The sequence below is a fragment of the Sphaeramia orbicularis genome, chromosome 19 (genome assembly GCF_902148855.1).
Source record: "Sphaeramia orbicularis chromosome 19, fSphaOr1.1, whole genome shotgun sequence".
In the NCBI taxonomy this organism is placed as follows: domain Eukaryota; kingdom Metazoa; phylum Chordata; class Actinopteri; order Kurtiformes; family Apogonidae; genus Sphaeramia; species Sphaeramia orbicularis.
In genome coordinates, this window is record NC_043975.1 from 11,579,474 (window position 1) to 11,592,894 (window position 13,421).

The 13,421-nt window shown below is 33.7% G+C and overlaps 1 protein-coding gene across 1 annotated transcript in view; it reads left to right on the forward strand.

Annotated features, from left to right (window-relative positions):
• LOC115410479 (testican-2) overlaps positions 1-13,421 on the forward strand; it is a 190,633-nt gene that overhangs the window by 96,500 nt on the left and 80,712 nt on the right. The window contains 2 exon segments of the mRNA XM_030122132.1: positions 6,894-6,903; positions 6,906-6,938. Coding sequence (XP_029977992.1) covers positions 6,894-6,903; positions 6,906-6,938 — 43 coding nt within the window.

The following is a 13,421-nucleotide window of genomic DNA, read 5'->3' on the forward strand; positions in this document are numbered from 1 at the left end:
GTTGCCAACCTAGAGGGAAAAAAGCATATATCTAACAGTAGTCGCTTTTCCATTGACCCTCAGAGTACGCGAATATAATGTGCGCATTAAAATTTACCAAATGGAGAAACGACAAACTCTAAAAGTTTTTGCGCTGGCAGGAGGTGGTTGTTTGGACGTAGCACAGTCGGCAAAACTTCAATGGAAAGACCTTTTTCTGCAACTAGAGTCACATGAATAAAATAAAAAACGGATGTTGATGGACGTTACAACAAGCGAAGAAGAGTTTTAAAAGACACATATCGCGGTATGTGTGGACACACCGGGAAACCCAATCATTTTTTAATTTAGTACGAGATAGAGGGATAATATATAATAATAATGAATATATCTGTAAATCAACATGATATCTATGTTCATTGCCATGTTTATGGAATGACTTCTTGTGTCATCTCGCGATAATAAATAAACAAATCATTGCATTTTTGATTTAATGGAAAAACCAACATTGCGCACTTCTGTTTTTTCAACATTTAGTAAATATTGGTCAAGTTTTGCACAGGTGTCCATTAGGGCTGTGTATTGGCAAGAATCTGGTGATACAATACAAATGACAATACTAGGATCACAATACAATATATCGCGGTATATCACGATAGTGTTAACAAGGCGATATTTTTTGTTTTGTTTCTTTTTTTAAAAGATTATTTCCTGGAAAATCTTATACGTAGTGCAGCATTGGGATAAATAAAGTTTTAACATGTGACCTTAGTAGTACAAAAAGACATAAATAAATAAATAAATAAAGTTTTACATACATTACAGTTTCAGATCCTGCTTAAATGTTTGTATTCTATTGCGAAAAGAATCCATAGAGTTCAGTCCCTGAATCATCCAACATCGTAACATTATTTTTGTGCATTCCCAATTAAAAAAACAAACATCTGCCTCTTTCAGACAGTAAAAAGTGCTTATTTAGGATGCTTGAATTATCCATTACTTAACAAAACAGCGTTATCAATTAAAAAAAAAAAACTACATTTATGACCTACAATATCACAATAGTACTTTTGTAGTAAACAAACAACAGAACAAAACACCCATGTGAATACAGAAATAAAACTGTAAAATACCCATGTGAATATAGAAATAAAAGAGGAAAATACCCATGTGAATATAGAAATAAAAGGGTAAAATACTCATGTGAATATAGAAATAAAAGAGGAAAATACCCATGTGAATATAGAAATAAAAGAGGAAAATACCCATGTGAATATAGAAATAAAAGAGGAAAATACCCACGTGAATATAGAAATAAAAGAGGAAAATACCTATGTGAATATAGAAATAAAAGAGGAAAATACCCATGTGAATATAGAAATAAAAGGGTAAAATACCCATGTGAATATAGAAATAAAAGGGTAAAATACCCATGTGAATATAGAAATAAAAGAGGAAAATACCCACGTGAATATAGAAATAAAAGAGTAAAATACCCACGTGAATATAGAAATAAAAGAGGAAAATACCCACGTGAATATAGAAATAAAAGGGTAAAATACCCACGTGAATATAGAAATAAAAGGGTAAAATACCCACGTGAATATAGAAATAAAAGGGTAAAATACCCACGTGAATATAGAAATAAAAGAGTAAAATACCCATGTGAATATAGAACTAAAAGGGAAAAATACCTATGTGAATATAGAAATAAAAGAGGAAAATACCCATGTGGATATAGAAATAAAAGGGTAAAATACCCATGTGAATATAGAAATAAAAGAGTAAAATACCCATGTGAATATAGAAATAAAAGGGTAAAATACCCATGTGAATATAGAAATAAAAGAGGAAAATACCCACGTGAATATAGAAATAAAAGAGTAAAATACCCATGTGAATATAGAAATAAAAGAGGAAAATACCCACGTGAATATAGAAATAAAAGGGTAAAATACCCACGTGAATATAGAAATAAAAGGGTAAAATACCCATGTGAATATAGAAATAAAAGAGGAAAATACCCACGTGAATATAGAAATAAAAGAGTAAAATACCCATGTGAATATAGAAATAAAAGAGGAAAATACCCACGTGAATATAGAAATAAAAGGGTAAAATACCCACGTGAATATAGAAATAAAAGGGTAAAATACCCATGTGAATATAGAAATAAAAGAGGAAAATACCCACGTGAATATAGAAATAAAAGAGTAAAATACCCATGTGAATATAGAAATAAAAGAGTAAAATACCCATGTGAATATAGAAATAAAAGAGGAAAATACCCACGTGAATATAGAAATAAAAGGGTAAAATACCCACGTGAATATAGAAATAAAAGGGTAAAATACCCACGTGAATATAGAAATAAAAGGGTAAAATACCCACGTGAATATAGAAATAAAAGGGTAAAATACCCACGTGAATATAGAAATGAAAGAGCTGGGAAAAACAAAAAACAAAAATGAACCTCCACAATATCTGCATTTGAATAAATACCTAAAAATATGGATACAGTACTTTTAAATATCGATACAGTATTGTGAAATGAAATATCGCGATATAGAATAAACTTTATTGTCATTGTACTCATGTTACAATGAAATTATGCAGGCCTCCCCTGCATATATTCCAATACTGATATTTTCTTACACCCCTGATGTCCATTGGAAAAGCAACTTGTGATGTCCGCTGAGTTGGAGTTTTGGAATTTTTAGTTTATTGAATAAAACTTCCTTTCTTCCTGACAGCTTCTCTGTGCTTGTGTTTGATAGGTGACATTAACAAAACAGTACTGACTGGTGACATTTACCCTTTTACCAAATCACTAAGATAGCATTTAGCATTACCTCACCCATAACCCCTTGTGTTACCGCAACTCCTCCCCTTTTGTCCAAATACGGTCATTTCTGATTCCAACATGGCGCTGGCCAAATTACAAAGCATTGGTTTTAACCTCCTAAGATCCAGCTACGGGTTTTCTGTCCACATTTGTCGACAAGAGTTTCACAACGTTATACAAAAATAAAAAAAGAAAAGAAAACCATCCACCACAAAGGACATTCCATAAAAAATGTTAAAAACTGCATCTGAAAAAACTGTTGCATCATGATGTTTCCAATATAGGCACTTATTTAATAAAAACAAATAAAGCTTGTACTTTGCTGACATTTCCTGGGCCTTAGGAGGTTAAAATAACATTAGAAATCAATAGATGATGTCACATTTCCTTCATCTTCTAATTATACACAGTCTAGTAAGTTTCTGTTCTTCACACAAGGCTATGCTAACACTCAGCCTTCATATTTACAGTACGGTCACATTCATCTTTCTATCTCGCAGTCGTCAAGAAGGCAAATTAATTCCACTCGTAGCACACTTTTACACTGAGACCTTTTAATAAAGATCCAAACTCAAGGACTAAATCTTCTAGTGTATAAAATAAATTGCAATTCTTACTTCGAATATGTTTCTATATTATAGACAAATAACACAGATAAATAAAATAAATTCTATGTAGCCCACTGAAGAAGTAAATGCAGAAACTAATAAATAGAAGGAATAAAAAAAAATACTAAATACTAACATGTTTCCAAATAACCTATAACAAAAAGTCTTGTACAGTTGCGGAAAAAATTATTAGACCATCAAAAGTCGTCAAAAACAATGGTTCTGCGTTTAAGTACTAACTCCTGTGTGTATCATGTGACTAAAACAGACAGAAAAGAAAACATGGAATGCCTAAAACAGGGATGTCAAACTCATTTTAGTTCAGGGGCCATATTCAACTACATTTGATCTGAAGTGGGCCGAACCAGTAAAATAATAACACAATAATAGATAAATAATGTCAACTCCAAACTTTTATCTATGTTTTAGAGCGAAAAAAAAAAGTAAATTTACATTATAAAAAGGTTTACATCTACAAACTATCATGACATGAACAAACTGAAAAAATAATTGTAATTTTAACAATATTCTGCCTCAGTTTATCATTTCCACATGTACGTTATAACTTACAGATCACAGCGGATCTACAAACACACAAAACATTTAATAACAGGCAGAATATTGTTAAAATTGCACTTATTTCTCTTATGACATTTCAGGTTGTTCATATTTGTTCAGGTTATTCACATTTTTTGTAAAATTATACTTTGTTTTAGTGTAAATACATGAAAATATTTACATTTACAAAGAGAAAAATTTGGAGTTGTCATTATTTCTATGTTATTATGATAATATTTTACTGGTCCCGCCCACTTGAAATTGAATTGGTCTGAATGTGGAACCTGAACTAAAAAGATTGTTAATATGTTAGTGTAATTTTTGCATTTCATAAATTCATCCCAAGGGCCAGATTGGATCCTTTGGCGAGCCGGATTTGGCCCCCGGGCCACATGTTTGACACCTGTGGCCTAAAAGCACTGTTTTTGTCAGTACAATGCCATAGATATTGATGTAAGAACTGAAGTGATTTTGGTTATTATCAAGAAAACCATGGAGAACTACTAGATATCAGCTCTGAAATTAAACTCTTGTGAGCTATATATGTTAGTTTATGTACATTTATACAATAGATTTATAAATCTCCCACTAAATAGAACCTGTAAAGTGAATGTATTGTCACGTGCAGACAGTGTTTTGAGGTGGCTCTGGTCGCTCTGAGACAAATATTCCTTTTGAGTAAAACCCATTTTCTCATTATTCTTCACATTTTGACCCAAGACTCTTATCTTGGAAACTTCAGCCAACCAGCATTTTTTGTCATTTGTTTTCCAATTATTCTTGTTAAAATACATAACATTTAGCACATTTAATCACTGAAGCAGAAAAATTCCAGTGTTATACAGTCGCAGAAAAAACTATTAGATCATCAAAAGTCATCAAAAACAATGGTTCTGCAATCAAATACTACCTCCTGTGTGTATCATGTGACTAAAACAGACAGAAAAGAAAACATGGAATGACTAAAAGCACTGTTTTTGTCAGTACAACGCCACAGATATTTATGTAAGAACTGAAGTGATTTTGGTTATTATCAAGAAAACATGGAAAAATGGATAGATATCAGCTCTGGAATTAAACTTTCATGAGCTATTTTTGTTGTTATCATTATATTTGTCCAAACAAATGTACCTTTAGTTGTACCAGGCATTAAAATGAACAAGAAACTGAAGAAAACAAGGGTGGTCTAATAATTTTTTCCGTGACTGTATGTGTGTTATAGTGTGACACAAAACTACACATTATTTTCACTATCAATCTTAAATCATTGTGTAATTTATAAAGAATCAGAGTTTAGTTGAGATCATTTGCTTAATTTAGTTAAACTAAACTGTGCACTTATGTGTTAGAGAAAATATAGAGAAAAATATGGAGAAAAACAACAAAAATCTACTTAAAATGAACTTTTATTGAGGGTACTTCTTCATGACTTGTTGATGTCTTTGTTGTTGTGTTGTGCGTTGTATAATTTTCAGTGTTTTATGTTTTTATTAAGTTTTTTTGTATCTCTCTTATGTTCTGAGACTTTGTTTGGATTTGTTTGCTCATTTATATCACAGGTGTCAAACATCTGGCCCGGGGGCCAAATCTGGCCCGCCAAAGGGTCCAGTCCGGCCCTTGGGATGAATTTGTGAAATGCAAAAATTACACTGAAGATAATAACAATCCTTTTAGTTCAGGTTCCACATTCAGACCAATTCAATCTCAAGTGGGTCAAATCGGTAAAATACTATCATAATAACATATAAATAGTGACAACTCCAAATTTTTCTCTTTGTAAATGTAAATATTTTCATGTATTTACACTAAAACAAAGTATAATTTCGCAAAAAAAAAAAAAAAAAGAATAACCTGAACAAATATGAACAACCTGAAATGTCTTAAGAGAAGTAAGTACAATTTTAACAATATTCTGCCTGTTATTAAATGTTTTGTGTATTTGTAGATCCACTGTGATCTGTAAGTTATAACGTACATGTGGAAATGATAAACTGAGGCAGAATAGTGTTAAAATTACACTTATTTTTTCAGTTTGTTCATGTTATTCACATTGTTTGAAAGGACAGCTTGTAGATGTAAACCTTTTCATAATGTAAATTTACTTGTTTCGCTCTAAAACATAGAGAAAAGTTTGGAGTTGACATTATATACAGGGTGGGGAAGCAAAATTTACAATGAACATTTAGTTGTTTTTTCTCAGCAGGCGTCAATTGTTTTGAAACCAAACATATATTGATGTCATAATCATACCTAACACTATTATCCATACCTTTTTCAGAAACTTTTGCCCATATGAGTAATCAGGAAAGCAAACGTCAAAGAGTGTGTGATTTGCTGAATGCACTCGTCACACCAAAGGAGATTTCAAAAATAGTTGGAGTGTCCATAAAGACTGTTTATAATGGAAAGAAGAGAATGACTATGAGCAAAACTATTACCAGAAAGTCTGGAAGATACTATTAAAGAGGAATGGGAGAAGTTGTCACCCGAATATTTGAGGAACACTTGCGCAAGTTTCAGGAAGCGTGTGAAGGCAGTTATTGAGAAAGAAGGAGGACACATAGAATAAAAACATTTTCTATTATGTACATTTTCTTGTGGCAAATACATTCTCATGATTTTTAATAAACTGACTGGTCATACACTGTCTTTCAATCCCTGCCTCAAAATATTGTAAATTTTGCTTCCCCACCCTGTGTATATTATTATGTTATTATTTTACTGGTTCGGCCCATTTCAGCTCAAATTTAACTGAATGTGGCTCCTGAACTAAAAAGAGTTTGACACCCCTGATTTATAATGTGCATTATATCATAATTTTTGATAGTTCTGCAGAGATATTGTATCTTATTATTGTCTATTATTGTACGTGCAAGATTTTGACTTTCTTTCTTTCTTTCTAGGATGACTACATTAAAACACGGAGGAGAACACGGGCTCTGATGAAAGTAAGTCAGAGGAAATTGACGTTATATAATCAGAAAACATCCCACGGGTCAGAGATGTTGAAGGATCCATGTGTGGTTTCAGATTATGTCGGGATCTGTGCTTGTTAAGACTGGGTGCATTCAGTATTTAAATGCATGTAGCTTGGTTAAATGATGCTTCAGTCGAGACCAACAGAATCAATGCTAAGTGCTGTCTGCTTGTATATCTGCTGCAGTCGGTTAAATTGTTCTCGGGTATTGAAGTGCTGGCCGTCTTTTAATTGCGGCGGTCGGTTGAGGTCATCCGCCGTGTAGTGAGTTGGTCCGGAGTGTCAGAGCTGGTGGAAGCCAGTGTTGTGATTCAGGAACAGAGAAGCTGAGCCTTCAGTTGGATCCATTAGTTTGAAAAGCCTGCTATAATTGCCTTTGTTGCTGAGGGCTCAGCTCATAACTCCCACCAGGCTCCATTTACCTCCATGGGGTCTGTTTCAAACTGAGCTAGAAAAAAATCTTCTCACTTATAGAAAATCAGCAGTAGGAGGGAGAATGGAGGCTATGTGAACACAGTGTTATGTCGGGTTATTTTAGATAAAGGCACTTCAGAGATTGTGCCGTATAGAAAAAGGATATAATAACAAAGCACTTAGAGAGAAAAAAAAACCTCCAGCGAGGTGTCACAAGCCTCCAATTTTCTGCAAATTTTCTATAATCATAAGAAATACAGGAAGTATATTTGCAAACTCCTCCATGTAGCAATACAGATATGGATTTGATTGAATTTATCCAGGCTTTTTGTTATGCGTCTTACAGCAGAAAAAAATCCAATTTTTACTTACCGCCAGGAGGTATTGTGATCGCTTTGCTTTGTGTGCGTGCGTGCATGTTTGTTTGTTTGTTAGCAAGATAACTCAAAAAGTTAGGGACGGATTTTCATGAAATTTTCAGGAAATGTTGATACCGGCACAAGGAAGAAATGAAGAAATTTTGGTGGTGATTGGGGGGGGGCTAGCCTGAAAATTTCATGAAAATCCGTCTCTAACTTTTTGAGTTATCTTGCTAACAAACAAACAAACAAACAAACATGCATGCACGGGAGGCAGATCTGTCCTGCTGGAGGTCTGCGCTCTCCAAGTGCTTTTCTTGTTTGTTTGTTTGTTTGTTAGCAATATAACTCAAAAAGTTAGGGATGGATTTTCATGAAATTTTCAGGAAATGTTGATACTGGCACAAGGAAGAAATGATTACATTTTGGTGGAGATTGGGGGGGGGCTTGCCTGAAAATTTCATGAAAATCCGTCCATAACTTTTTGAATTATCTTGCTAACAAACAAACAAACAAACATGCATGCATGGGAGGCAGATCTGTCCTGGCGGAGGTCAGCGCTCTCTGAGTGCTTTTCTTGTTTGTTTGTTTGTTTGTTTGTTAGCAAGATAACTCAAAAAGTTATAGACAGATTTTCATTAAATTTTTAGGAAATGTTGATACTGGCACAAGGAAGAAATGATTACATTTTGGTGGTGATTGGGGGGGGGCTTGCCTGAAAATTTCATGAAAATCCGTCCATAACTTTTTGAATTATCTTGCTAACAAACAAACAAACCAACAAACAAATATGCATGCACAGGAGGCAGGTCTGTCCTGGCAGAGGTCTGCGCTCTCCAAGTGGTTTTCTTGTTTGTTTGTTTGTTTGTTTGTTTGCAAGATAACTCAAAAAGTTGTGGATGGATTTGGATGAAAATTTCAGGAAATGTTGATACTGGCACAAGGAAGGTGGTGATCGGGGGGGGGTGGTACACTGATCTGCCTTGGCAGAGGTCTGCGCTCTCCGAGTGCTTTTCTTGTTACAATTTGTTTTGCTAAGAAAAAAAAAAAAATCCAAAAATTATGTCACAAAAACCTTGGAAGGAAATGAAGCATCTGGAGGAAACAGTATGTTCTGGCTTCTCTAGTACATTCTGTAAAAATCTTTATTTACCTCCGCCGAGTAAAACGGCGGAGGTTAGGTTTTCATCTGTGTTTGTCTGTCTGTCTATTTGTCTGTCTGTTAGCAAGATAACTCAAAAACTTATGGACAGATTTTCATGAAATTTTCAGGAAATGTTGATACTGGCATAAGGAACAATTGATTACATTTTGGTGGTGATCAGGGGGTGGGGTGGGGGGGCACTGATCTGCCTTGGGGAAGGTCTGCGCTCTCCAACTGCTTTTGTAGTTTCCAGTAAAAACTTCGCATTTTCTCTTTTTCTCTGTTCTCTGCAAAGCGTTATCATATATTTTTATACATTATTCAATCCAACTTTGTTTGTAAAGCACTTTAAAACAACTGCAGTGGACCAAAGTGCTGTACAGAAGAAGAGTTAAAACCAAAATAGAAGAATAAGATACAGAATAGATTTAAAGACATAGAAACTGTACAAAAAAGAAAAAAGTGCTATACAGAAGAATAAAGAAAACCCAAATAAAAGAATAAAATACAAGAATAGATTGAAAAGCCATACAATTAAAAACAACAAAATAAATAAATAAATAAATAAATACAATAGATAAATAAGAACAATAAACAACTACCAAATAAAAACAATAGAATAAAGAATTATCATGAAAATTATGCTTCATTTTTGATATCAACACATGATAACAAACGTACAATCAGAAATGAAAAGAAAACAACACTGATAAAGTCAGAAAATAAAAAAAGAAAGAGGAAAAAAAGGTGGCAGAAAAACAAAACACCATTTGACACCCCCCACCCCCCATCCCCAGAGCTACTGAGATAAATCGGGGTAGTGCTGCTACGCTGTGGACTACTGCTTATGTAGTGGATCTTCACTGTCTGGCCCTTCCATATATGTTATCTCTTGTTTCCAAATTTTTTCAAATTCTCCCAATTTATTATTAAATTTGTATCTAATCCTCTCTAAGTGAAGGGTAAAAACTTTGCATTTTCTCAAAGTACAATAGCTGGAAAACCATATTTACCATAGCTAACCAGCTTTTAGCTCAAGATTCAATGCAGAGTTTTAGGCGCAAAAACAATCTTGGTTAGGTTTAGGAACATGTCACGATTGGGGTTAAAATCCAAATAATGACATAGGCTGATGAATGTCAAACCAAAAACCTAATGTTATGAATTATTTGCATGGATGTATTGATAGAACTGAATGCACCACAGACTTTACAAAGGTGCAGATCCAACTGTAATTGCAGTGTTTGTCCCTGCAATTTGCTCCATTTTATGCACCTATTCATAAAGGGTTTTGTGCTAATGATATATTGGTTCAAACACATCTGAGCCCAGTTTTCTCTTTCTAATTTCTAGCGTTTGAGCTGTTTCTTCACATTTCAACCACAGATTGGTCCTTAATGAAAATAGAAACTGCAAAATACTACAGAAGCAAGAAAGGTCTGCAAAACCCTCAAATTACATCTTTAAAGAGCAGACGAACACACACACACACACACAACTCTTCACAATCACAAACCTTTCTTGCTTCTATAGTATTTAGTGTCTGTTAAACAATCTTTTCAAATGTCCATCAAAACAGAAAATTACTGTAATTCAGGCCGGTCTGAAATGTCTTTGATTAATGTATGACTCCCAAAATAATGTTATGTGTCACTGAATACATCTGAGACTGTGCAGAAGCATCCACTCTGATGTTCTGTTTGTCACAGGTGGCTGTGTGTCATAGCATCTCTGAACCACAGCAGTCACTCCAAAGGACATTAGCATGGATGTAAATTACATTGGCACTTTCTACTTGTCATTGCAGCATGCAGTGATTTCCAACCTTTGCAAGTGCTTTTACATCACAGCCAAGATAACTGCCTGATAATGCACTGGTTTTACACTTTCTCTAAGTCTAAGTGTTCAGAACATTAAACACATATTGAATCTCTATATTGTAAACCTGAAATGTTAATGTAAATGAAACAAGTGGTGCCAGGGACAACAAGCCCCGCCCCTCGCACGTATTGTAGCTTATTTTGGCATCGATCCAGCTGATGTCATCATGTCTATGCGTGTGATGATGTCAGCATATCAATTGTGTCTATATGTGTGCCGAGTTTGAAGTAAATTGAAACAAAATTTATGATTTTATAAACATGTGAAATTTTGCCCATTATAAGTAAATGGGAGAAAAAAAAGAATTAAAAAAAAAAAAAATCATAAAAATTTGAACTCAGACTTCAGACTTCCTTTATTGTCATTTAATAATGCATCAGTACCTTATCAAATGAAATTTCAGGTGCTTGGCTCAACACAGTGTCAGTTATAAAAATAAATAAAAACACACCTCACAAAATATATAAATAATCTAAAATACTGTAAACATGTGTATATGTATAAAAATTAGACAAAAAAATTTTAGAGTAAAAGACTAAAAACTAAAGTGCATAGTGCAATAAAGTGCTTCAGATTTATTGCACTAACGGGGCAGCAGCAGATCTGGAACAAGTCCAACTTTGACCTACTTTTCCCAAAATGTTACCACATCTATTTAGGATCACTGGTAATCTATAAACCCAATTTGATATGAATTCATGAATTCAACCAATTGTTTTGCTGCTACAGACATGTACATTTTTGCCCATTATAAGTAAATGGGGGAGGGGGGTTTAAGAAAATTCACTGAAAATTGAAACTTTGCCCTACTTTTCCCAAAATGGAGTGACATCTATTCAGGATCACTGGCAATCTCTAAACCCAATTTGGTACAAATTCAACCAATAGTTTTGCTGCTACATACATTTCAAATTTCACCCATTACACCGGTCTACAATTTTTTAGAAATGATTTGCTTCAGACATTAAATGTGCTAAATGTTACGTATTTTAACCCTTTCATGCATAGTGGTCACTACAGTGGACAGTTATTCTATAGCTGCTCTCTTGTATATTCATGGATTTTGTTGTTCTTTTCCTTTTTGTTTTTTGATTTTTTTTTACACATATCTTTATTAAAGTTTTAAGAAACTACATATCTTTTCTGACATGAATTGGTAACATTATGTAGACCTCTCCTGAGCATAAACCCCCAGAATCACAAGCCCTCCCCATAGTTTTCACACAATTTATCAGTAAATACATGTTTCTGGGCATCAAAAATTTTAACATGTGGTGTCCAGCTGAGTAGACATTTTTGCAACTTCATGAAAAATAGATTCATAAGATTTTTTTTTTGTTTTTTTCATTATTTTTTTAATGTATTTTTTACATATTTAATTCTTTTTTTTTTTTTTTTCAGAAGAAAATTTTCAATCGCATTTTTTTTTTCATGCCTAAAGATGAATAAAAACACACAGGAAAAAAATTTGATTAAGGTTCTCAAAATTTGTGCATGAAAGGGTTAATAAGATTAATTGGAAAATAAATGACAAAAGTGCCGGTTTGCTGATGTTTTCAAGGTATATGATAAAGTGTTATTACACATATATATTGGTTTATGTACATTTATATAATAGTTTTAGAAATCTTCCACTAAATAGAACCTGTAAAGTGAATGTATTCTAATGTGCAGACAGGGTTTTGAAGTAGATCTTGTAGCTCTGAGACAAATATTCCTTTTGAGTCAAACCCATTCTCTCATTAATTCTTGAATTTCACATTTTGACCGAAGGCTGTATCTTGGAAACTTCAGCCAACCAGCATTTTTGACTTGACTTTTCTTTATCAGTGACTCTCATGTGGTAAAATTTCATTACTTTTATTCTGGAAGTATTTTCCTTGTAGACCAGCGTTATAAGTACATGGGGGAAAAAGTATTTTAAAAAATTCATAAAGAATTTTAACTTTGACCTACTTTTCCCAAAATTTAATCAGATCTATTCTGGGTCACTGGTGATCTATAAACCCAGTTTAGTATGAATTCAACCAATAGTTTTGCCGCTAGAGTGTTAACAAACAAACAAACCAAACCAAAAATAATTCCCCTTGCCTCTTCTTCGGGGGCGGGGAAATAGAACGTTAAAAATGTTGTTAAGACACATTTTCCTGATGTTATAAGTGTCCCATCTGCAGTTTTAGTCATTTATTGTCATAAGGTTTAGGGAAAATGCTTTTAGGGTTGCAGTGATGTTTTTTGCTGCAGTACTGTAAGTGACCACCGGGGGAGTTCTGGCACCATACTCTTCAAGAAAGTTTGTTTAGAGCTCCAGGAGCCAAAATTATGTGGAAAAATTATGTAATCTGAAATTATACATCTGTTGTCTGCTCTCGATCGATATTAAAAGCCTGAACATATAGTATGTCTGTACTGATTACTTGATGTTTTGTGCTGTTGTTAAAAAGTGAGACCATGTCGAGACACAGAGTCGAGCAGTAAAAATTTGTCCGGGTCACAGCTGACAGAATCTGCAATCAAAGATCTTTAATTACAGCTCTCAGTTTCTTGTGATTAACCCACATCTACGCCATGGGGTAGATTTTCTACAATCCTTTCAGACCACTCAACTCATAATATACAGAAAGATAATTATAGGATTTTTTCCCTGTTCCAGTCC